The sequence below is a fragment of the Sus scrofa genome, chromosome 9 (genome assembly GCF_000003025.6).
Source record: "Sus scrofa isolate TJ Tabasco breed Duroc chromosome 9, Sscrofa11.1, whole genome shotgun sequence".
In the NCBI taxonomy this organism is placed as follows: domain Eukaryota; kingdom Metazoa; phylum Chordata; class Mammalia; order Artiodactyla; family Suidae; genus Sus; species Sus scrofa.
The window spans coordinates 107,034,059-107,059,157 of NC_010451.4; the positions used below are offsets into that span (position 1 = coordinate 107,034,059).

Consider the following 25,099-nt stretch of genomic DNA (forward strand, 5'->3'; position numbering starts at 1 on the left):
TAAAATACTATCATTACTTGAGAGTAGTATCTCATACATGTTTTAAAAATTCATTAGTATTTAGTAGTTAGGGTAAGTTTAAAAGTATTTTCCAACATAAAGCAAAGATCTACTTCAAATAATTGAAACACTAAGAATTCTAAGAGGTAGCTTTCCTTTATGCACTTTAGTTTTTCATTACAAAGTTTTAACCTGAAAAGGTCAGTCTAAAGCCATATTTACTTCTTTTAAAAAACTCAGACTCACTTTTTTGAGGTTGATTATAATTTTTAACAAGTCTTTAAAATACAAATGTCAAATGTTTCCCTTTTTTACAAATCAATGCCAACATTATCAAAATTCTGAAAGTATCAGTAAAGGCATTTAAATCAGGCTAAATAAATGTAAATTTTCATTGCTTATGGCTCTTTACAGTAATTAAAGGAAATAGAAACTATATCATATATTCTTTATTTACTTTTGTTATTTAGTTTTCTGAGATTTACCTGATTATAACTTTTAAAAATAGATTTTGTTTAGCATGCAAAAATACACATTTTTGGAAACCCATAATTGATAAAAGAACTTGTTAAAAATTTTAAGTAAATCAAAAATTGTTATAATATTCTAAGGTACAATCTAACATACAAAAAGCTCGTATTAGAGGTCAAATTTTTTAACATCCTCTAATCTTTGGCTTCTAACCATCTCTGTACTTACCAAACATTTTGAAAATCATTAATAGGGAGAAAACACAAGTGACTAAATCAAACGTGGGATGGAAAGTGATGTTTTCCCAAAATTAAGTTTACAGTTCATCTTAGACATAATATATGAAGGCAAACAAGTTAATATCCAGTCATTTGAAAAAAAAAATTAGCAGAACAACAACAGAAAAAGAAAATTTCTACCTACAAGTTGTCTTCAGTGATTATATCATAAAAGTTCACTGTTTTTAATGCATCTCCTCCCCCATTTTGGGGGGCAAAGATAGAACCTCTCTGACATGTTAAAGGGCTTACGAGTTCTTGTCATTACCAGCTTTACTGTAATTTACTACCACCCACAGGATATTAAATTATGTTTTCTAATAGGTATAAAGCATGTACAATTCATCCTTAAATCATTTGTTCAATAAACTTGACTACACCAAGCAAACTTGAGGATCTACAGTTCATGTGTTTTAAACTAAGTGTATACACAAAAAGCCATATAAATAGTAAGAATCAGGATCAAATATTGTTTAGAAAGAGTTCAAGCCTCAGCGTATTTCACAATCATATTTTCATTGTATTCTTCTGCAAAAAATGAAATAGTAATTCATAGTGGTTTAAATCGGGACAAGAAGAAAGAACTTGCAGTTAAGTCAAAAGAACTTAATTAAAATAAAGGTTACCTTTGTTACCGACTGGTGCAACTTATATAGTGAATTCACTACTGCCACGTTTCTTCTCTGCCCTTCTGTAAGAGGCCCAATCACCTGACTTGCATCTCCTTGTGTGGAGAGCTGTAAGAATGCAACACAAAAAGAAATGACCAAAAGTTCATATTTAACTGGGGGGGGGTGGAGGAGTTCCCGTCGTGGCGCAGTGGTTGACGAATACGACTAGGAACCATGAGGTTGAGGGTTTGGTCCCTGCCCTTGCTCAGTGGGTTAACGATCCGGCGTTGCTGTGAGCTGTGGTGTAGGTTGCAGACGCGGCTCGGATCCTGTGTTGCTGTGGCTCTGGCGTAGGCCGGTGGCTACAGCTCCAATTCAACCCCTAGCCTAGGAACCTTCATATGCTGCGGGAGTGGCCCAAGAAATGGCAAAAAGACAATAAATAAATAAATAAATAAATAAATAAATAAATAAATAAATAACTGGGGGGAACTTTATGGTCCCCTGACAAAGTGAATCCTAATTGGAAATATTCAGGTCAAGCTCTGGACCTTAGGCAGAGCCAGGAATCTCTGTAGAGACGACACCATAGGTGCGGAAGCCTAATTAGTCTTGCGCGGGAAGAACATCCTTCATCAGTCCGTCACAGCTGATGCTCTCCTGAGGGAAGTGCAACCCCAAAGTCCAGTATGTGCTGTTATTTTGATACATAAGCACAGAACTTCTGAAGGATACCTTCTGCCGACAGTCTTTTTTCTACTCAAAACTTTGGAAGTAAGCCGCCCCCCCCCCCAAAAAAGAATAAAGAAGAAAAAAAGGAAGAGAGGGAGAAAGGAAGAAATAAACCTAACCTGCATACTATGTTCATTTGATAGTCATCATAATATTCCAGTGAAATGAGTGGTGAAAGAAGGATATTATTCTTATTTTTCATAGGTTAAAAAGGAAGTTGGGAGTTCCCATCACGGCTCCGTGGTTAATGAATCTGACTAGGAACCATGAGGTTGCGGGTTCAATCCCTGGCCTTACTCAGTGGGTTAAGGATCCGGCATTGCTGTGAGCTGTGGTGTGGGTCGCAGACGCGGTTTGGATTCCGCGTTGCTGTGGCTCTGGTGTAGGCTGGTGGCTGTGGCTCCGATTGGACCCCTAGCCTGGGAACCTCTATGTGCCGCGGGTGTAGCTCAAGAAATGGCAAAAAGACAAAAAAAAAAAAACAAAAATTAAAATAAAGAGAATAATCCTTTGTTAAAGTTACAATCCATGTTGACGGGCTTTAAGTCAACAAAGCTTTTTGATATTAGGTCAAATAACTCCAACTTATTATGTCTTTCCTCATGGACACAGAGAGTCACCAACCTATAAGTAAGTTGTGTTCTTAAACAGTCATCTGTAAGTTGGTGGACTGAAAAAAAACCTGTACTTTTCCTACAGAAACTATGTTAAAAATTAATGGCTAGTTCTCCGATGAGCTTAAAAGTCCAATTTAATCTATAATGTGGTGAGCCAACAGGAATAGAAGATCTGAGCCCCCAGGAGAAAGAAAGCAGATGGTGGGCCCTGTACTATGCTGAGGTAGGGAGAGGCTCTGAAGGCACTCTGGAGATTACGGTGGCAATGATGCTTATGGTAGACGCAGGGGGTCAGATGCTAAATATGTATCTGTCTATCATGGAATTTAGAGGTTATGATTCTAGCTGTGCCTTTAAAAATAAATCCAATCTCTTACTTTTCTTGAGATTCTTTCCGAATAACTTTGAAGTCCTCAGAAAGAAATGGGAAGACAGTTTTTCATATCTTATGTCCACTGATTTTACGTATTCCACATTTAATTGAGACATGCTCAGTGCTAGAAAAGGGTCGAGATCATTTTTTTTTGAGATCATCTTATTAATGAGAACTGATCACATTGCAAGGTTTAAAAGTATAGAAAGGCCCATGTTATACCAATTAGGAGGCTACAATAAAAAAGACAGGTAATAACATGTTTGCCAGGATGGAGAGAAACTGTGCATTGCTGGTGAGAATTTAAAATGGAGTAGATGCTCTGGAAAACAATCTGGTAGTTCCTCAAAGATAAACAGGGTGAGTATATACCCCCAATTTGACTTTTAGTTACATACACAAAAGAAATAAAAACACATATTCAGACAAAAACGTGTATACAACTATTCACAACAACATTATTCACAGCAAAATAGCCCCAAATGGAAAGAACCCAAATGTAAACCAACTAGCGATGGATAAATAAGATGTAGTATATCCATACAATGGAACATTACTCAGAAAAAAAAAAGAATTAAATCCTAACACCTGCTACAACACAGCTGTACCTTGAAAGTAAAAAGAAGCCAGTTACAAAAGGCCACATATTAAATGATTACATTTACATGAAATATCCATAATAAGCAAATCCACAGAAACAACAAGTAGATTAGTAATTGTTAAAGGGGAAATTGGGGAGTGACTGCTAATGGGTAGGAGATTTCTTCTTGGGGTGATGAAATATTCTAAATTTGACTGTGAATATGCTTTAAAAAAAAAGAAAAGAACCCAATGATCTGTACATTTTAAATGAGGGAATTATATTTTAATAAAGCTGTTTTTAAAAAAGTACAGAAAGGAATCGTGGCTCAGTGGTTAACAAATCCAACTAGGAACCATGAGGTTTCGGGTTCGATCCTTGGCGTTGCTCAGTGGGTTAAGGATCCAGCGTTGCCATGAGCTATGGTGTAGGTCACAGATGCAGCTTGGATCCCGCGTTGCTGTGGCTGCTGGACCCCTAGCCTGGGAACCTCCATATGCCACAGGAGTGGCCCAAGAAATGGCAAAAAGACAAAAAAGTATAGAAAGAAAACTTCTGACACTACAAGGGTTATCTGAAAACCCTCTGAAAACTTTGAAAGCCTGTGAAAACTAAGGTTAAGATAATAAGATGGCTAAATTCAATTCACTTACAAAGTTCAGTGAAGAGAAGTTCCCGCATTGGCTTGGTGGTTAATGAACCCAACTGGTATCCATGAGGACGTGGGTTTGGGTCCCATCCCTGGCCTCACTCAGTGGATTAAGGATCCGGCATTGCCGTGAGCTATGGCGTAGGTCACAGATGTGGCTTGGATCCCATGTTGCTGTGACTGTGGCTAGGCCAGCAGCTACAGCTCTGATTCAACGCCTAGCCTGGAAACCTCCATATGCCGTGGTGAGGCCCTAAAAAGACAAACAAAACAAAAAAGTCCAGTGAAGAAAATATTACAGCTATAAGAGCAAAACACTGACACTATGAAAGAACTAAAAATGAAGTATCACTATACCAAAAACAAGGAACAAACTTTAAATATCAAGGTGAAAATGTAACACGAGAAGACTGAAAACTGAAAGATAATCTGACACTTATCTTGGCCTTACAGCAGAACAGAATCAGTCCAAAACCTTAACTAATTGAATTGTCCTGTGTTTCTTTCCAGCACCACCCCTGCCATCATCTTTTTGAAGAAAATAATTTCAAACTTACAAAATGTTTTAATAAAAATAATGCAAGGAACCAGGTTTACCTGCTGTTAACAATTTACCCCATTTGCTTTATTATTTGTAGTCTCTCTCTCTCACGTGTATATGTGTAATTTTTTCTAAATCATACATATGTTATGGTCCTTTATCTCTAAATATTTCAGGGTGTATTTTCTAAAGTGGGACTATTCTCTTATAAAACCTTCATTCACTAATCAGCTTCATAAATTTACATTGATACAATATTTTTATCTGGAATCAGCCATGTTCCCAAAGAAGCCCTGGTTTCTTTTAGTGGGAAGTGGTATTAGACACCAAAATCTGGGCACTGGGTGTCCTCGATGCTACTTACTCCTGTAATAACTCTAAATTAATTCCATTTATAGATTATTTTTTCAATACCCTGACTGGACTTTTTTTTTTTTTTTTTTTAGGGCCACACCCGAGGTATATGGAGATTCCCAGGCTAGGGGTCCAATCGGAGCTACAGCCGCCAGCCTACGCTATAGCCATAGCAATGCAGGATCCGAGCCACGTCTGCAACCTACACCACAGGTCATGGCAACACCAGATCCTTAACTCACTGAGTAAAGCCAGGAATCAAAATGCACAACCTTACGGTTCCTAGTTGGATTCGTTTATGCTGCACCACGATGGGGATTCCCTTGCCTGGACTCTGATTTAGTTCCCTGTCATCTTCTCCATTCGATTTTAAGAACTAAACAGTGAATCCCATATACTGATAACCCAGACTTTACAAATGACATCTTACAGTTGGTTTTATATACCTATCACTTATCTTCAATTCATTTTATATTTCTGAATCATTTCAGAGTAATTTTTAGATATCAGTATGCTTTACCCCTTTACCCCTAAACACTTACGCATGCATAGAATGAAGTGGAATTTAATATTTACATACGCGTTTAAATATTTTTTATTTGTAAGGTAAAATTTATGTATAATGAAATGCAGACATGAAGTGCACAGTTCATCAAGATTTGGCAAATGGTTTTACTTGTGTAATTCTAACCACATCACTGCAGAAGGGTCCTTTATCCCACTTCTCAGTCAATCCTCCCTTTCTGGCTTGATAAGTCTTGGCTTTAAGTGCAGCTAGATTCACAGACAATATGGAAAGATATTTTTAACAAGTTCCAAAGACAGTATTTCACATATCATTCAGTCTTTTACCAGCTCCTGCTGCCACTGTGTTCTTCTTGGGAAAGTTTTTTTTTATAAATTTTTGCTCACACATATTATTTTCAAAAACACTATAAGTTAACACACTATTTTTTTCTAACATTTTATTACAAACACTTAAAAGACTTGTAAGTAGAAACCCATCTACTGACCACTTAAAGTCTATAATTAACATTTCATAATACTTGCTTATGTTATCCATCCCTCTATCCATTTCATATTTTTGATGCATCTCAAAATAACTTGTAGACAAGACTATATTTGTTACCAATGACTTCATCTCACTGATTAGTTTTGTTTATTCTATATCTTTATGTAAAGTTTTTTATGAATGTGAATATAAAGCTTCTTTCACCCAGCATGTTTGTTCCTTTTTATTGCTATGTGGTATTCCACTTCATGCTTTTACCTGAGTTTGTTTTACCTATTCTCCTGCTGTTCCTAAAATGTCTACAATAAAATGAACACTAGACTTAGTAATCTAGACTTTTCTCTACCACTAGCTAGGTGAGTAACTTGTGGCCTCAATTTCTTCATCTGGAACATGAAACTAACAATACAGTCGATACCAAAGTATCCTTTCTAAACTGTAAAATACCATAACAATGTAAGGTATTATCATTTTTACCTCCAGCCATTCTAGGTCTTGTTCTCATTTTCTTCTCACATCCCTTTTGCTTAGTCCTTTTCCCTACTACCCACTTCTCCAAGCTCCAGCCTATGACAGGACTGGCTAAGGACCATGGGTACAGATTAGGACTGAGGAATCAGAACCAAAGGCTAATGAAGCTGCTGGTAGGTAGAGACTGAATTTTGGCTCCTTTTTGGTTGTGGTAATGAAGTTCTTGGACAGAGCAGGCATTTTTTTTTTTTTTTTTTGTATTTTGTCTTTTTAGGGCCATACCCACGACATATAGAGGTTCCCAGGCTAAGGGTCAATTTGGAGCTATAGCTACTGGCCTACGCCATAGCCACGGCAACATGGGATCTGAGCTGTGTCTGCAACCTACACCTCTGTTCATGGCAATGCTGGATCCTTAACCCACTGAGCAAAGCCAGGGGTCGAACCCACCTCCTCATGGATACTAGTCGGGTTCGTTAACCACTGAGCCATGACAGGAACTCCAGAGCAGACATTCTTCATTTCAGCTTCCACACTTCTTCAGCTGTTAATAATTTTCATTGTTTCAAGTTATTTTCTTCATTTGAACTTCTTAAGACTGATTCTTCACTAATTCACATACATTTTCAGCAAGGCATCTTAAAGTAGAAGATGCTCTACTAGGTATCAGGTCAATGACTGGAGGACCAGAGTAATGGTTTCCCATTGTTGTTCTTTCAAAGGCCACCTCATTTGAGACGAGTAAAATTAAATGGAGGTGAATAAATATAGCTTTGGCTATAAAGCATCAGCAACTAGGAGACTAGAAAGTGAGAAGTAGTAAAAGATTCAAATGTCTAAACTATTAAAAATATACATACTGGTCAATCAAGTTATACTGCTTAGTAAAGTCTGGAAAGATGTTGAAAACCAAAAGAGCTGCATTTGAGTTTTAAAAATCACACACCCCTTAGTATGAGAGTCTCTAGTTCCATCCATGTGGTTGCAAATGGCATTATTTTGTTCTTTTTAATGGCTGAATAGTATTCCATTGTGTATATACACCACATCTTCTTTTTTTTTTTTTTGTCTTTTGTCTTTGTTGTTGTTGTTGCTATTTCTTGGGCCGCTCCCGCGGCATATGGAGGTTCCCAGGCTAGGGGTTGAATCGGAGCTGTAGCCACTGGCCTACACCAGAGCCACAGCAACGTGGGATCTGAGCTGCATCTGCAACCTACACCACAGCTCACGGCAACGCCGGATCGTTAACCCACTGAGCAAGGGCAGGGACCGGACCTGCAACCTCATGGTTCCTAGTCGGATTCGTTAACCACTGTGCCACGACGGGAACTCCCTATACCACATCTTCTTAATCCATTCATCTGTTAATGGACATTTAGGTTGTTTCCATGTCTTGGCTATTGTGGATAGAGCTGCAATGAACATGCAGGTGCATGTGTCTTTTTCAAGGAAAGTTTTGTCTGGATATATGCTCAAGAGTGGGACTGCTGGGTCATATGCCATTTGCAGCAAGATGGATGGAACTAGAGACTCTCAGATTAAGTGAAGTAATTCAGAAAAAGAAAGACATACCACATGTTATCACTTATATCTGGAACATAATATATGGCACAAACAAACCTTTCCACAGAAAAGAAACTCATGGACATAGAGAACAGACTTGTGACTGCCAAATGGGAGGGGAGGGACTGGGAGGGACCGGGAATCTGGGGTTAATAGATGCAAACTATTGCCTTTGAAATGGATAAGCAATGAGATCTTGCTATACAGCACTGGGAACTATATATAGTCACTTGTGATGGAGCATGATGGAGGATAAGTGATAGAGCATGATGGAGGATAATATGAGAAAAAGAATGTGTGTGTATATATATATATGTATATATATATGTATATATATGTGTGTCACTGGGCCATGATGCTGTACAGCAGAAAACTGACAGAACATTGTAAACCAGCTATAATGGAAAAAATTAAAATCACTAAAAAATAAAATAAAAAATAAAAATAATATACCCCCACGTACCTACCCCACCCCCCAACATGCACATGGGAAGAAAGGAAATCCAAAGGGTAAAGAAATCCTTAACAATTAAGAGGGTTCTGATGACAAATAACAAGACATATTATTCCTTTTTAACTATGTGAAGAACATACTTTTCAGAAATTCTAATTCTGTACATCAGCTCAGTAGGAACTTTGTGTGAATTCAATGTATGAGAAACAACTGAGATGAAATTCTTGAAACAATGATAAGCTATGTATATACAGTTTAACATGATAAATGTTTTTATATAATTGTAAATGAAATGACCCCAAGATCGCCCTAAGATCACATCTGAGGGCTACAAGAAATAAAACTGATAATTCAACAGATGAGTTGGATGAAACCTTTAAACTTCTATTCAGATAATCTAATGAAAACTACTTTTGGGGAATTATAAAGTTGGTGACTCAGAAGAATGTCTAAAATGAACAAGAGAGAAGGCTAAGTTACTTTCCAGATAGCATGAAAATACCACCAGTGTTCTATTTATCTATAATTTCCATTACTGCTAAGGAAATGTCAAGAGTATAAGAAAACTCCTTATGTGAATTTGGTCATACTTTAAAAAATATTTCTTTGCAATCACATATAAAACAAATGAGGAAAAGAGTATTATTATGTATTAGAATTTCATAGATTTAAGACAATGTGAAACATACACCAATCTACATTGCTCTCCGCATGGAAACAAGACAAAACATTGACATTTTTATGTTAAATCGGATTTTTTTTTTTTTTTTGTCTTTTCTAGGGCCACTACCATGGCATATGGAGGTTCCCAGGCTAGGGGTTGAATCGGAGCTGTAGCCACTGGCCTACACCAGAGCCACAGCAACGTGGGATCTGAGCTGCATCTGCAACCTACACCACAGCTCACGGCAACGCCGGATCGTTAACCCACTGAGCAAGGGCAGGGACCGGACCTGCAACCTCATGGTTCCTAGTCGGATTCGTTAACCACTGTGCCACGACGGGAACTCCCTATACCACATCTTCTTAATCCATTCATCTGTTAATGGACATTTAGGTTGTTTCCATGTCTTGGCTATTGTGGATAGAGCTGCAATGAACATGCAGGTGCATGTGTCTTTTTCAAGGAAAGTTTTGTCTGGATATATGCTCAAGAGTGGGACTGCTGGGTCATATGCCATTTGCAGCAAGATGGATGGAACTAGAGACTCTCAGATTAAGTGAAGTAATTCAGAAAAAGAAAGACATACCACATGTTATCACTTATATCTGGAACATAATATATGGCACAAACAAACCTTTCCACAGAAAAGAAACTCATGGACATAGAGAACAGACTTGTGACTGCCAAATGGGAGGGGAGGGACTGGGAGGGACCGGGAATCTGGGGTTAATAGATGCAAACTATTGCCTTTGAAATGGATAAGCAATGAGATCTTGCTATACAGCACTGGGAACTATATATAGTCACTTGTGATGGAGCATGATGGAGGATAAGTGATAGAGCATGATGGAGGATAATATGAGAAAAAGAATGTGTGTGTATATATATATATGTATATATATATGTATATATATGTGTGTCACTGGGCCATGATGCTGTACAGCAGAAAACTGACAGAACATTGTAAACCAGCTATAATGGAAAAAATTAAAATCACTAAAAAATAAAATAAAAAATAAAAATAATATACCCCCACGTACCTACCCCACCCCCCAACATGCACATGGGAAGAAAGGAAATCCAAAGGGTAAAGAAATCCTTAACAATTAAGAGGGTTCTGATGACAAATAACAAGACATATTATTCCTTTTTAACTATGTGAAGAACATACTTTTCAGAAATTCTAATTCTGTACATCAGCTCAGTAGGAACTTTGTGTGAATTCAATGTATGAGAAACAACTGAGATGAAATTCTTGAAACAATGATAAGCTATGTATATACAGTTTAACATGATAAATGTTTTTATATAATTGTAAATGAAATGACCCCAAGATCGCCCTAAGATCACATCTGAGGGCTACAAGAAATAAAACTGATAATTCAACAGATGAGTTGGATGAAACCTTTAAACTTCTATTCAGATAATCTAATGAAAACTACTTTTGGGGAATTATAAAGTTGGTGACTCAGAAGAATGTCTAAAATGAACAAGAGAGAAGGCTAAGTTACTTTCCAGATAGCATGAAAATACCACCAGTGTTCTATTTATCTATAATTTCCATTACTGCTAAGGAAATGTCAAGAGTATAAGAAAACTCCTTATGTGAATTTGGTCATACTTTAAAAAATATTTCTTTGCAATCACATATAAAACAAATGAGGAAAAGAGTATTATTATGTATTAGAATTTCATAGATTTAAGACAATGTGAAACATACACCAATCTACATTGCTCTCCGCATGGAAACAAGACAAAACATTGACATTTTTATGTTAAATCGGATTTTTTTTTTTTTTTTGTCTTTTCTAGGGCCACTACCATGGCATATGGAGGTTCCCAGGCTAGGGGTTGAATCGGAGCTGTAGCCACTGGCCTACACCAGAGCCACAGCAACGTGGGATCTGAGCTGCATCTGCAACCTACACCACAGCTCACGGCAACGCCGGATCGTTAACCCACTGAGCAAGGGCAGGGACCGGACCTGCAACCTCATGGTTCCTAGTCGGATTCGTTAACCACTGTGCCACGACGGGAACTCCCTATACCACATCTTCTTAATCCATTCATCTGTTAATGGACATTTAGGTTGTTTCCATGTCTTGGCTATTGTGGATAGAGCTGCAATGAACATGCAGGTGCATGTGTCTTTTTCAAGGAAAGTTTTGTCTGGATATATGCTCAAGAGTGGGACTGCTGGGTCATATGCCATTTGCAGCAAGATGGATGGAACTAGAGACTCTCAGATTAAGTGAAGTAATTCAGAAAAAGAAAGACATACCACATGTTATCACTTATATCTGGAACATAATATATGGCACAAACAAACCTTTCCACAGAAAAGAAACTCATGGACATAGAGAACAGACTTGTGACTGCCAAATGGGAGGGGAGGGACTGGGAGGGACCGGGAATCTGGGGTTAATAGATGCAAACTATTGCCTTTGAAATGGATAAGCAATGAGATCTTGCTATACAGCACTGGGAACTATATATAGTCACTTGTGATGGAGCATGATGGAGGATAAGTGATAGAGCATGATGGAGGATAATATGAGAAAAAGAATGTGTGTGTATATATATATATGTATATATATATGTATATATATGTGTGTCACTGGGCCATGATGCTGTACAGCAGAAAACTGACAGAACATTGTAAACCAGCTATAATGGAAAAAATTAAAATCACTAAAAAATAAAATAAAAAATAAAAATAATATACCCCCACGTACCTACCCCACCCCCCAACATGCACATGGGAAGAAAGGAAATCCAAAGGGTAAAGAAATCCTTAACAATTAAGAGGGTTCTGATGACAAATAACAAGACATATTATTCCTTTTTAACTATGTGAAGAACATACTTTTCAGAAATTCTAATTCTGTACATCAGCTCAGTAGGAACTTTGTGTGAATTCAATGTATGAGAAACAACTGAGATGAAATTCTTGAAACAATGATAAGCTATGTATATACAGTTTAACATGATAAATGTTTTTATATAATTGTAAATGAAATGACCCCAAGATCGCCCTAAGATCACATCTGAGGGCTACAAGAAATAAAACTGATAATTCAACAGATGAGTTGGATGAAACCTTTAAACTTCTATTCAGATAATCTAATGAAAACTACTTTTGGGGAATTATAAAGTTGGTGACTCAGAAGAATGTCTAAAATGAACAAGAGAGAAGGCTAAGTTACTTTCCAGATAGCATGAAAATACCACCAGTGTTCTATTTATCTATAATTTCCATTACTGCTAAGGAAATGTCAAGAGTATAAGAAAACTCCTTATGTGAATTTGGTCATACTTTAAAAAATATTTCTTTGCAATCACATATAAAACAAATGAGGAAAAGAGTATTATTATGTATTAGAATTTCATAGATTTAAGACAATGTGAAACATACACCAATCTACATTGCTCTCCGCATGGAAACAAGACAAAACATTGACATTTTTATGTTAAATCGGATTTTTTTTTTTTTTTTGTCTTTTCTAGGGCCACTACCATGGCATATGGAGGTTCCCAGGCTAGGGGTTGAAACGAAGCTGTAGCCACCGGCCTACACCAGAGCCACAGCAACTCGGGATCCAAGCCACGTCTGCGACCTACACCACAGCTCACGGCAACACCGGATCCTTAACCACTGAGCAAGGCCAGGGATTGAACCCACAACCTCATGGTTCCTAGTCGGATTCGTTAACCACTGTGCCATGATAGGAACTCCTAAATGGGATATTTTTAACAAAAACTTAAATAAGTTTTGATGAACCTTCAATTATTATTATATTTATATTTATGTTTCTCAAAGTGGTGAGCATATTTGTATTATAGCTACCAAAATAAAAAAATTTAATGTGAAATTTATATTAAGACATTCTTTTGGGAGTTCCCTTTGTGGTTCAGGGGTTACTGAACCCAACTAGGATTCAAGAGGATGCAGGTTCAATCCGTGGCCTCTCTCAGTGGGTTGGGATCTGGCCTTGGCATGAACTGTGGTGTAGGTTGCAGATGTAGACTGGATCCCGCATTGCTGTGGCTGTGGTGTAGTTCCGCAATTGTAGTTCCAATTAGATCCCTAGCTTGGGAACTTCCATATGCCATGGGCATGGCCCTAAAAAAGAAAAAAAAAAAAGAAAACTTTTTTTTGACTTAATACATGCTTTCTATCCAATTTTGGAGTTCGCGGTTAAAACAAACAAAAAAACCAAAAAAAAAAAAAAAAAAAAAAAAAAACTAAAAAACTACACAGAAAAGGTTATTTATATTATTTTAATGGAGTGTATAAAAGGCAAATATCTAGCTCTCAGATTGTCACATCCCCCTCCCACACATAGAAGACTTCAGTAATCAACTCTGTCCCTGTTACGGTCTTGTAACACAGCGCTCCAGGCAGTGACTACAAATCTCTTAGGCCCGACATAGGAAAGGGATATTTGTAATCCCTGAATGACATTGTATCAGTTTTTCTGGACATATGGGTCAATAATTCTAAGTATATTCTATAGTTCACCTAAATGCTTTCCGGGTCAAGAGATGCTGATGAGTATATATTCCCATAGCCTCAAAATAACTATTCTTACATAGCTCCCATTAGAAATGTATCTTTGCAAAAAAGAATTCACATATATATAACTGAGTCGCTTTGCTGTACAGCAGAAATTAACACAACATTGTAGATCAGCTACACGTCAATAAAATTTTTTCAAATAAATGTATCCTAAGAAAATAATAAAGCCATATACACAAGAATAATGCTACTTATAAAACAGAAAAAATGGAAAGCCCTACATGTCTAAGAATAAGAGAATAGCTGGGTATATTAGGCAATTCACATGCTAGAACAAGTAACAGTGGGAAATGCTTATGTTACAGAGCTAATTGTAAAAAAACAAGCCAAAAACACCGATTTGTCTGTGCCTAGCAGTTTGCTCTCACAAAAGACTAGAAAGAAATGAAGCAAAAATGTTAAATAGTATGAAGGACTACATAATGTAGAAACTTACCAGAATGCTAGTAAAGGGCACAGTGTAATTCCATCGTCTAGAAGGCTCACTTGTAGAACACACTTAGAAATTGTTATACAGGAGTTCCCGTAGTGGCTCAGCAGTAAAAAACTCGATTAGTGTCCATAAGGACATGGGTTTGATCCCTGGTCTCATTCCGTGGGTTAAGGATCCGGCGTTGCCATGAGCTGCAGTGTAGACTGCAGGCATGGCTTGGATCTGGCACTGCTGTGGTTGTGGCATAGGCTGGCAGCTGCAGCTCCAATTTGACCCCTAGCCCAACTGCACTGGGATCTGATCCCTGGCCCAGTTTTAGGGCAGCCAAAAAAAGAAGAAAAAAAAAATAACGTTCTTGGGAAATACGGCCTCTTGTGATCTACTAATCTGTGACACAGATGAAAGTAATTTTATTTATATTTACTTATCAAATGCTTTCATCACAGAATACTTGGTTCAGAGTAAAGAACATAAGGAGTTCCTGTTGTGGCGCAGTGGAAACGAATCCAAGTAGGAACCATGAGGTTGCGGGTTCGATCCCTGGCCTCTGTTGAGTGCGTTAATGATCCAGCATTGCCGTGAGCTGTGGTGTAGGTCATAGATGTGGCTCAGATCCCATGTTGCTGTAACTGTGGGGTAGACCAGCAGCTGTAGCTTCGATTAGACCCCTAGCCTGGGAACCTCCATATGCCACAAGTATGGCCCTAAAAAGCAAAAAAAAAAAAAACCCCAAAAACATAAGAATTACATTACTATAAATGCCAATTATCTTATGATATATATACACACACATATATAGACACACACTCACAATTAAGTTATCTAACATCCCTAACACTAAATACAGTTTGTAATACATTAGAAATGTATTACACTGTAATGTAATACATTAGAAATACTGTATTTGGAATCCGGACATAGGGCATGTTTCTGCAAATGTATACAGTAAAGGACAAATCCACAGGTTTACGTAGCAATTCTTCATTTTCCTGGCATGTCAACCTAACCAAACTTTGCTGATAAATAACATTTCCTTAAGTGTTAAAACTTTCAGAAAATACTTTCATGAAACTCTTGCTACAGTGCATGTTGACACTTTTCTGGTTTCATGAATAAGATACACAGAATATATACCTTAAGAAGGCTAATTCTACTTAAATTAACCATGCACATGTTCATTAGTGAAGGTGTTTTCGTGCTATTACACATCTATGTTTTAAAAGTAACTGTATCAGAGCTTCATACAGTGTATATGGCTGCTTGCTCCTTCACTCACTAAATGGCTTTGGATTACTATATCTTTTGAAATTTTGTGTTTTTCCCTTTTAAGTTTTGATGATTTTAACAATCTTTCTCTTATTACCTAAGAGAATCAGGTGCCAGTTTCCTTTTGATCTTATTCCCCCTCATCTTTGTCTAATTTGCTTTAAATTAGGAAACTAGGGGTCTAACCACATGAAAGCTAGGAGATTTCTCTAAGAATTAAGTTGCTACTTTAGTGCATGGACATTGTGATAACAACTCTAGAAGTTCAGAGGACGTTTTTAGGTCCTTCCTGGTTCTTATTTATATTTCAGACTGTTGAATTTGTCAAGTATTTAACTACTTAATAGTAATAAAATAGAGGTGTTATACTACACATCTGTTTAGCTAAAAATAAGGATAGGTATATTCAATCATAGAACAGATTCAATGGTAATGTTACATCTTGACATCAGACTAAATCTTCACATAAATCTGACAGCAAAGAGATGACAGCTTGAGATGCTTTCCCTTTGGACAGTAAACATGTAACTGAAAAGCTGGAAACCAAATCTTGTTTAAAGCAGAGAGATGAATAAAACCAACAAAGGAATCAAATACAACTTTGTAATTCTAAGCTGTATTGCTCAGATATCCTGTATACTGTTTAAAAAGACCTGTTATCAACCTCCTTTAGATCTTCTCCCCCATGCTCCTGTTCTTTAAGTCAAAAATTTTACCGGGCATGTGGGATTTGGCAATCCCATGTGGGTGGAAAGACAACACAGTCTGCCAGGAATGGATCACTTGGAGCTTTTACTTTATTTTTCTTCAAAGGACCTAAGGCTTTTGAACAACAGATGCAGTTTCCACCTCCCCATGACCAATGACTGGCTCCTAAAATGCTGGCCTTGTTAATTAAATTTAGAGTCATAAATTTGCATATTTTAATTCTTTGAAGAAAAGAGAACGGTTCACTGTCAGGTCTACTGAACTTTCCCCATCTTCCAATAATGAATTCTTTTTTTTTTTTTTTTTTTTTTTGTATTTTTGCTATTTCTTTGGGCCGCTCCCGCGGCATGTGGAGGTTCCCAGGCTAGGGGTTGAATCCGAGCTATAGCCCTTGGCCTACGCCAGAACCACAGCAATGCAGGATCCGAGCCAAGAACCTACACCACAGCTCACCGCAATACCGGATCCTTAACCCACTGAGCAAGGCCAGGGACCGAACCCTCAACCTCATGGTTCCTAGTCGGATTCGTTAACCACTGCGCCACGATGGGAACTCCCAATAATGAATTCTAAGACTATTAATCAACAGAAAAAAACCTTGACATATAGAGAATGACCTCTTTGATTTAGAGTAATTTAACTTTAGTACAGACTGAATTTCAAACCACAGAATTTCCAAAAGAAATTAGGTTTATTACCCTTAGGGACACAGAAAAACCAGAATCCCAGCACCCTACTATTAAGGCCAAAGTTAGCCAATAAAATTTAATAAAAAATAATTAGTAGTTCACATATTTGTATGTAGACTAGTACTTTGGCAGTTTTTGAGAGATATAAGTGCCAGTATAATTAAACCTATAATCTTGTACTCATTATAAATTTTCATAGCAAAGAAGTTCTTTATATATAAAGGTAATTTTCAATTTAACTGAAGTCTTACTAATAAAAAAATGTACAATTGAGCTCCAAGCTAATGAGGCACTCATTATAATAGCAGTATTTATAAGATCAAACCAGAAAAAAAAGGTTAATTACCTGATTGAGAGCAATGACTATCTAAAAAATTACCAATTTCTTTTGCAAAATCTGGCAATGTCATTCTATGTTTGCCATAAATGATTATAATTGAGGAGTCTTAGGAAGTAGTTCTAAAGAGTACCATTCTACCGTGGCCTCACTGACCTCCTTAACACCACAACTTTCCATCTTGTTAGTAGATTTGTCAATTTTTCTCTGAAATTCCAACCACTTTGTCTTATTATGTTGTAAGGTGTATCAGAATTCTCATACCTTCCCAGTAAATTGTTCCCTTTCTCATTTTATGACACCTCTCTCCCCAACCCTTAATGATGCTTTTTGCTTTAGTCTATTCTGCCTGATGTTAATACAGTTATATCAGCTTTTGTCTAATTACTATTTGCCTGAAACATTTTTCCTCCACTCCTTTACTTTTATTCTTTATGTGTCCTTATGTTCTAGGTATATTGCACAAACTAAAATTTAGTTATTAATTCTGTTCAACTTAAGACACGTCACTGGGCAGTGTACTATGATCAATGATATACTTGGAATCCATCTTACTATGAAATTTCTATATGTTTTTTTGGCATTTTATTATTTACTTTTCAGCTTTTTAGGGACCTGGTACTTTTCTTTTTTACCCACTTTTCCTGTTAATTTATATATATGTATATGTGTATATATATATATGTATATATGTATATGCATATATATGTGTATATATGTGTGTGTGTGTGTATATATACATATATATATATATATATATTTTTTTTTTTTTTGGCCTCACCTGAAGGATATCGAAGCTCCCAAGCCAGAGACTGAATCTGGGCCAAAGCCATGACCTATGCCACAGGTGTGGCAACAGTGGATCCTTAACCTACTGCGCTAGGCTGGGGATTGAATCTGCTCTGCCAGAGAAACAATGCTGGATCCTTAGCCTACTATGCCACAGTAGGAACTCCCTAGAAGTTATATATTCTATTTCTATTCTTTCAGTGGCCATAATTACATTGTTATAATTATACTCAAGTCAAATTATCTATGGCTTTATAATCCTCCTGAATAATACAAGCATTTTAGAATGCTTTAAAATTCATTATACCTTCCTTACTCTAAACTTTAAAGTGGACTTCTATTTTAGGGTTTTTTTAAATTTACATGCCCCAAATTAGTCACTATTATTTATTTTATACAACTAAAGCTTAGACTTACCTACATACTTACAAAGTGAGTATGCTTACAATATTGTTCTTGTATTTCTATTTTTTCACTTTTTAGGGCTGCACCTGCAACATGGTGAAGTTCTCAGGCTAAAGGTCGAATTGGAGCTACAGCTGCCAGCCTACGCCACAGCCGCTGGATCTTTAATTCGCTGTGCAAGGCCAGGGATCGAACCTGCATCCTCATAGGTTCTAGTCGGATTCATTTCCACTGCACCACGATGGGAACTCCCCTTTCTGTATTTCAGTCCTTCCTTTTGAGTTAGATTTCCTCCTTCTGTATTCAACCATTAAAGAGTTTCCCCTCTCAGAGTGAAGGCCAAGGCCCTCAGATACCCTACAAGGGCTGCTGCAATCTAGAACTGAGGCTACAGCTTCAAGGATATTAGAGTGGATCATAGGAATTCTAGGAAAGCCAGAGCATTTAGTCAGTTTCTAGTCTTTCAGTATCCAGGAGACCAGGCATATGAGCAAAGCTGAAAGAGTAGACTGCTTAGAACTAGGGGCCCTGAGCTCAACATGCCACTTCAGGGTGGTAAAACCAAAGTCCACAACTAAAACTCCTTCAAACAACTTTTAGATTTCTCCTGGATTTTAAAAGCTACTTGTTTCCGTCTCCTCAGCCCCATTCGGTGTGACCAATCCTTTTGGCTACTAATTAAATTACTTCTTCTGTTTAAAACTTGCAAAGAGATAACTGAAAAGTATAAACTGAAAAACAGAAGTTCTCTCTGCACATCCATAGTCCAATTCTCGAGTCTGACAATAATAGGTCCTTGTGGCCTTCTATTAAAAAAGGAAAAGGAAACAGAAAAACCATAAAACAGCATTTATTTCACACATCTATTTTACTTACAGGTGGGATGACTAAATGTACTATTTTCAACTTCTTTTTCTAGCCTAATAATATACCTTGAGACTTTTCCAAGTCAGCATATAGAAATCTTCACAAGACTACAAAGCTATTCTCTCACTGATTTGTAACTGAACTCCCAAACTATCAATATTTCCTTGAAGGATTTTCTTTGGATGTTTGAGAAAGGAAGGAAGGGGATCTCAGCTCCCCAGAGTACAATACTCTTGTGTCATTACTATTACTCTTTCAAGATTATTAGAATGATTGCTGTTAGAAATTAGATTTTAGGAGTTCCTGTTGTGGCGCAGTGGTTAACGAATCCGACTAGGAACCATGAGGTTGCGGGTTCGGTCCCTGCCCTTGCTCAGTGGGTTAACGATCCGGCGTTGCCGTGAGCTGTGGTGTAGGTCGCAGACACGGCTCGGATCCCGTGTTGCTGTGGCTCTGGCGTAGGCCGGTGGCTACAGCTCCGATTCGACCCCTAGCCTGGGAACCTCCATATGCCGCGGGAGCAGCCCAAGAAATAGCAACAACAACAACAAAGACAAAAAAAGACCAAAAAAAAAAAAAAAAAAATTAGATTTTAAATAGGGTTCTCAGCCATCATGGTGCTCGCATACGTTTTGAATTAACAAAAGTGAAAAATCTATATACTAAGTGAAGTAAATCAGAGAAACACAAATACTGTACAGTATCATTTATATGGAGAATCTAAAAAATAAAATAGTGAATGTAACAAAAAAGAAGCAGACAACAGTTATAGAGAACAAACTAGTGATTACCACTGGGGAGAGGGAAAGAGAAGAGGGAGAGAGGCAATATAGGGTTAGGGGAGTTAGAGGTACAAACTACAAGGTGTGAGCTACAAGAATATACTGTACAACAGGGGGAATATAGCCAATATTTTATAGTAACTATAAATGAAGTCCAACCTTTAAAAATTATAAATCAGTATACAGCACACTTGAAACTTATATAATATTGTACAGCAACGATACTTCCATAAAAAAGTAAAAAAAAAAAACTATACTCAAAAAAAATGCACCCCCACCCCAAAATTCTGAAATTCAGAGCATATTACATTGTTTTGATTAGTTTATTTTAGGAGGTTTAAACTGGGGAGAAGTGAATGGTTGGTGAACTAAGGAAGAACAAAAAGGCAACTCTTTTTCTGAGTTGTGTGTCCTTTTCCACTTTTTTCCCCTAAGATTAGTTTATTAAATACAAGAGATTCACTAAACAGCTTCCAAAATTTATAAAGTCCTCCAAATCTTTCATATGTTTTAGAATGAATGACTAATCTCCTATAAAGCGAGGATATACCTAGGCACCACCTATATCCATCCCTGTACAGTTTTGTTAAGCATTTTTTTTTTTTTTTTTGTATTTTTAGGGCTGTACCCATGGCATATGGAGGTTCCCAGGCTAGGGGTCAAATTGGAGCTGTAGCCGCTGGCCTACGCCACAGCCACGTGAATGCCAGATCCAAGCCACATCTGTGACCTACACCACAGCTCACGGCAAGGCCAGATCCTTAAACCAATGAGTGAGGCCAGGGATCAAACCTGCATCCTCATGGATGCTAGTTAGATTCATTTCTGCTGAGCCACGATGGGAACTCCAAGTATTTTTAATTGAAGTATAAAATCAAGATAGAAATTTAAAAAGTCAATGGAAGAATAAAGGAATTATCACATATCAAAAACTCTTATAACCACAGATTAAAAATTTAAACATTATTAGCAGTCCATACACCTTCTCATGTGGTTCCCGCTCAATCCCGGTCTTTGGCTTCCTTCTGCAAGGTGACTTCTTCATAAAATGCAATTATTTAGAACACGGTGTATTATTATTATTTCATTTACAGTAACATTATTATGTATATTTATATTTTGCTCTATATTATGACTGAGATTCATTTGAATAGGAATGTATGTAAGCTATGGTTTGTTCATTTTTAAACGATATATAGAATTCCACTGAAGAATACCTCAGAATTTATGTACCCATTCTATTGTTAATTTGTATTTGGGTTGTTTCTAGTTTGAGGCTATCACAAGCAATACTGAAATACATCTCTCATGATGTACATGTGCAGGCATTTCTATTACGTTTTCCTTTAACATTTTAGATCTGCGCTCCACCTACAATTGATTTTTGTCTCTGGTAAAGGTCAACTTTCTTTTTTTTCCCCATAAGACCACTGAGGAAACACCACCACTTCCTGAAAAGACTATCCTTTCCCTACTGCTCTCCAGTGCCATCTCTGTCACAAATCATGTGACCATTTATGTGTGGCGCTGCTTCTTTTTCAACATTCCATTTCTCTAACCTTGAGCTTATACTTCACTACCTTAATAATTATAGGTTTATAACGGGCCTTGATATCTAGCAGAGCAAATCTCCCTTTAGGGATAAAAAGCATACTGCTACATTGAACAATTCTGGAAGAACTGACACATTCATAGCACTGAGTGGTCCAAATTAAGAACAGGGTATATGTCATCCTTTATTTAATTCTTCTTTAAATTTCTCTTGGTATAACTTAGTTTTCAGTGTACTCTTGCCCTTATTTTATTGAATTCATCATAGGAATTTGTTCTTTTCTTTTCTTTTTTTTTAACCCCTTTCTTTTTAGGGCTTTACCTGCGGCACATGGAAGTTACCAGTCTAGCGAGAGAAATAGAGCTGCAGCCACTGGCCTATACCACAGCCACAGCAACAATGGATCCAAGCCATATCTGTGACCTAAGCTGCTGCTTGTGTCAATGCTGATCTTTAACCCACTGAGTGAGGCTAGGGATTGAACCCGCATCCTCATGGATACCAGTTGGGTTCTTAACCTGCTGAGCCACAATGGGAACTCCTAGGAATTTGGTATTTTCTGATGCCACTATCAATAGTGGGTTTTGTTTCGTTTTGTTTTCCTTTTCAGGGCTGCATCTATGGCATACGGAAGTTCCCAGGCCAGGGGTTGAATCAGAGCTGTAGCTGCCAGCCTAGGCCACAGCCACAGCAACGAGGGATCCAAGCTGCATCTGCGACCTACACCACAGCTCCTGGCTGCTGGATCCTTAACCCACTGAGCAAGTCCAGGGATCGAACTCATGTCCTCATGGATACTAGTTGGATTCATTATCACTCAGCCATGATGGGAACCCCTATAGTGTTTTTTAAAAATAAATTATATTTTTGTTTACAGTTGATAAATAGAAATAGTTGATTTTTGTATACCTTGTGTATAAAGGAGTTCATTACAAGCCATTCCAAAACATCTGCTTTGGTATATTGATTATTTTAAGCTCAAGGCATTTGAAAAACAGCAACTACAAGGAAAGCCTTTCTCTGAACTCACCTTATTTAACTATCTAAAGGCAGATCCTCAGAAAGGAGTCCAAGTATAAGTTCTCCTCCTACAAGTTTCACTAGCCAGGGAAGATTGACTTTTATCACAGGAGAGGAAACCACAAGGAAACATCATGCCCAAAACAAGTTTGTCAAAGTATCGTATCTTCCATTTATCCTTCTAAGACCCCATTCAACTTTTCTAAAAATCATTAATTTCCTCCTAAGTAATCTATACCCCCCCACCCCTTATTAAAAGGGGATATAAATGTTCAAATACCATCTCTCTTTAAGGTATTCACTTTTTCCCCCTGTGATGCCCTAATGCATGCACACACTATTAAAATTTTAATAAATCTGTATACTGTTTTTCCTGTTAAGCTGCCTATTGTCAGTTTATTTCATAGATCCAGCTATTGAACCCCGGAGGGCAGAAAGAAATTCTTTATTCTTTCTTCCCCTTCATGTACACTGAGTTTACAAAAGCCACTCTACTAATTCCAGAACAGGCTTTTGGTTTCATTGATTTTTCTCTACCAGTTTTCTGTTTTTTATTGATTTCTGCTCTTGTCTTTATTATTTCCTTCTTTAAATTAAACTGCTATGGATTTGTTTTTTTTTTCTCCTAATTGAGGTGGAATATTCAAATAGTAATTTGAGACCCCCCCCGTTTTTTGCACCCAATATAAGTATTTAATGCTCTGTACCTCCCTAAGTTAACGGCATCCCATGAGTTTTAAGACATGATATATTTTGATATGGCTTATTTACCTAAAATATATTTTTACATTTCCTTCTTTGACCCAGAAATTATTTGAAAGCATGTTATTTAGCTTCCAAATATTTGAGATTTTTCCACATATTTTTTAGTTATTTTGGGAGGAGGGGGTCATAGACCTTTTCAAAATCTGTTACAACATTTTTCCAGAAAAAACTCACACAAAATAACATTTTATAATTTCCTGGGGTACACAAGATGGCTTGAAACCCCTTCACAAACCTCTGAGATGAACAATTTCTATCCAAAGATACAGAACAATGATTTTTCAAAAAGGCTGCTCACAAAGGAGAAAGAAGACTTTTTGGATTCCTAGCACAGAGAGAATTCTTTTCATATGTACCATTTTTTAAAAGTATGTCTCAGAAAATACTCTAAATTGGCACAAATTCATACTAGTGACTTTAGCTCAAAAGATAGCTGCTATGTGCTTGCTATAGTAAAGGATAAAGACAATCAATCACTTCTTAGATGCAAATGGATTCTTTCATACTCAACTGTAGTGAATTTTAGTTTGCATCCTAATTTTTCTTTGGCCACACCCACAGCGTGCAGAAGTTCCCTGGCCTGGGAGCAAACCTGAGCCACTGCAATAATCAGAGGGCAGGTAACCCAAAGAGATCAGTGTATTTTTAAAACAGCTAAAGTGCATTTAGCCCAAGAGAATCTACTGATACCTTTCTTCTGTTTGCATATAATATAAAAACTCTGCCAAGTGATTTCATATTTTAAAAAATCTTTTATTAGAATGTTAATAACATAGGCTATCACCATTTGATATTATATGAAACAGTATTTTTCAGGTAGATGACATTTAAATCTGCATTTAACAATCCTTTTAAAACTAAAAAAGTTAAACTCATATGCTTCTATATCATCATTTAAATACCAAACTTGTAGGTTTTCTTTCACTAGAAGAATGTCAAATCTTCAAACTACTTATTAATTATACAAAGAATAAAGTGTATATTTACAAAGTTTGAAAAAAAAAAAAACACCTACTACCATCGAGAGCTACTGACCCCGTCTTACACAGTAACCGACCTGCACTGAAGTTGAAACCTCCCCTTAAATGTCATTCCTATTATTGTTTCAAATGGTCTGCAAACTAATTAAATGCCAATCTACTTTTTCACAGTTCATAACATTTGACATTTACACTAAGAGTCCATATGTCATTCCTGGAAACGATCAGATAATAGTTATTGTCATAAAATTCCCTAACAATTCACCTTTTAAAAGGAATACTTACTAGTATCTTTGCCTGTAACTCTGTCATCACAATAGTTTATAAATTATCAAGGTACCATAGTAATTCCCTTATATACTAATATTTTAATTTCCTTTTTAATACATATGGAATAAGAAAAATATTGTTTCCAACTTGTGATAGCAAGGTGTAATGACACTTTCTACTAAAGGTCACATTTCATGACTCTACAAACTACCAGTATATCACCATTAAGTAACCAATTTGTTCAGTTCAATCAAAAATGTTATGATTTATACATCTATAGGCATGTG

The 25,099-nt window shown here is 36.9% G+C and overlaps 1 protein-coding gene across 2 annotated transcripts in view; it reads right to left on the reverse strand.

The window, feature by feature from the left end:
* Positions 1-25,099, reverse strand: part of COG5 (component of oligomeric golgi complex 5) — a 280,119-nt gene that overhangs the window by 40,288 nt on the left and 214,732 nt on the right. For both annotated transcript variants that reach the window (XM_021102595.1, XM_021102596.1), the window contains one exon: positions 1,376-1,486. In XM_021102595.1, coding sequence (XP_020958254.1) covers positions 1,376-1,486 — 111 coding nt within the window. The remainder of the gene's footprint in view (positions 1-1,375; positions 1,487-25,099) is intronic.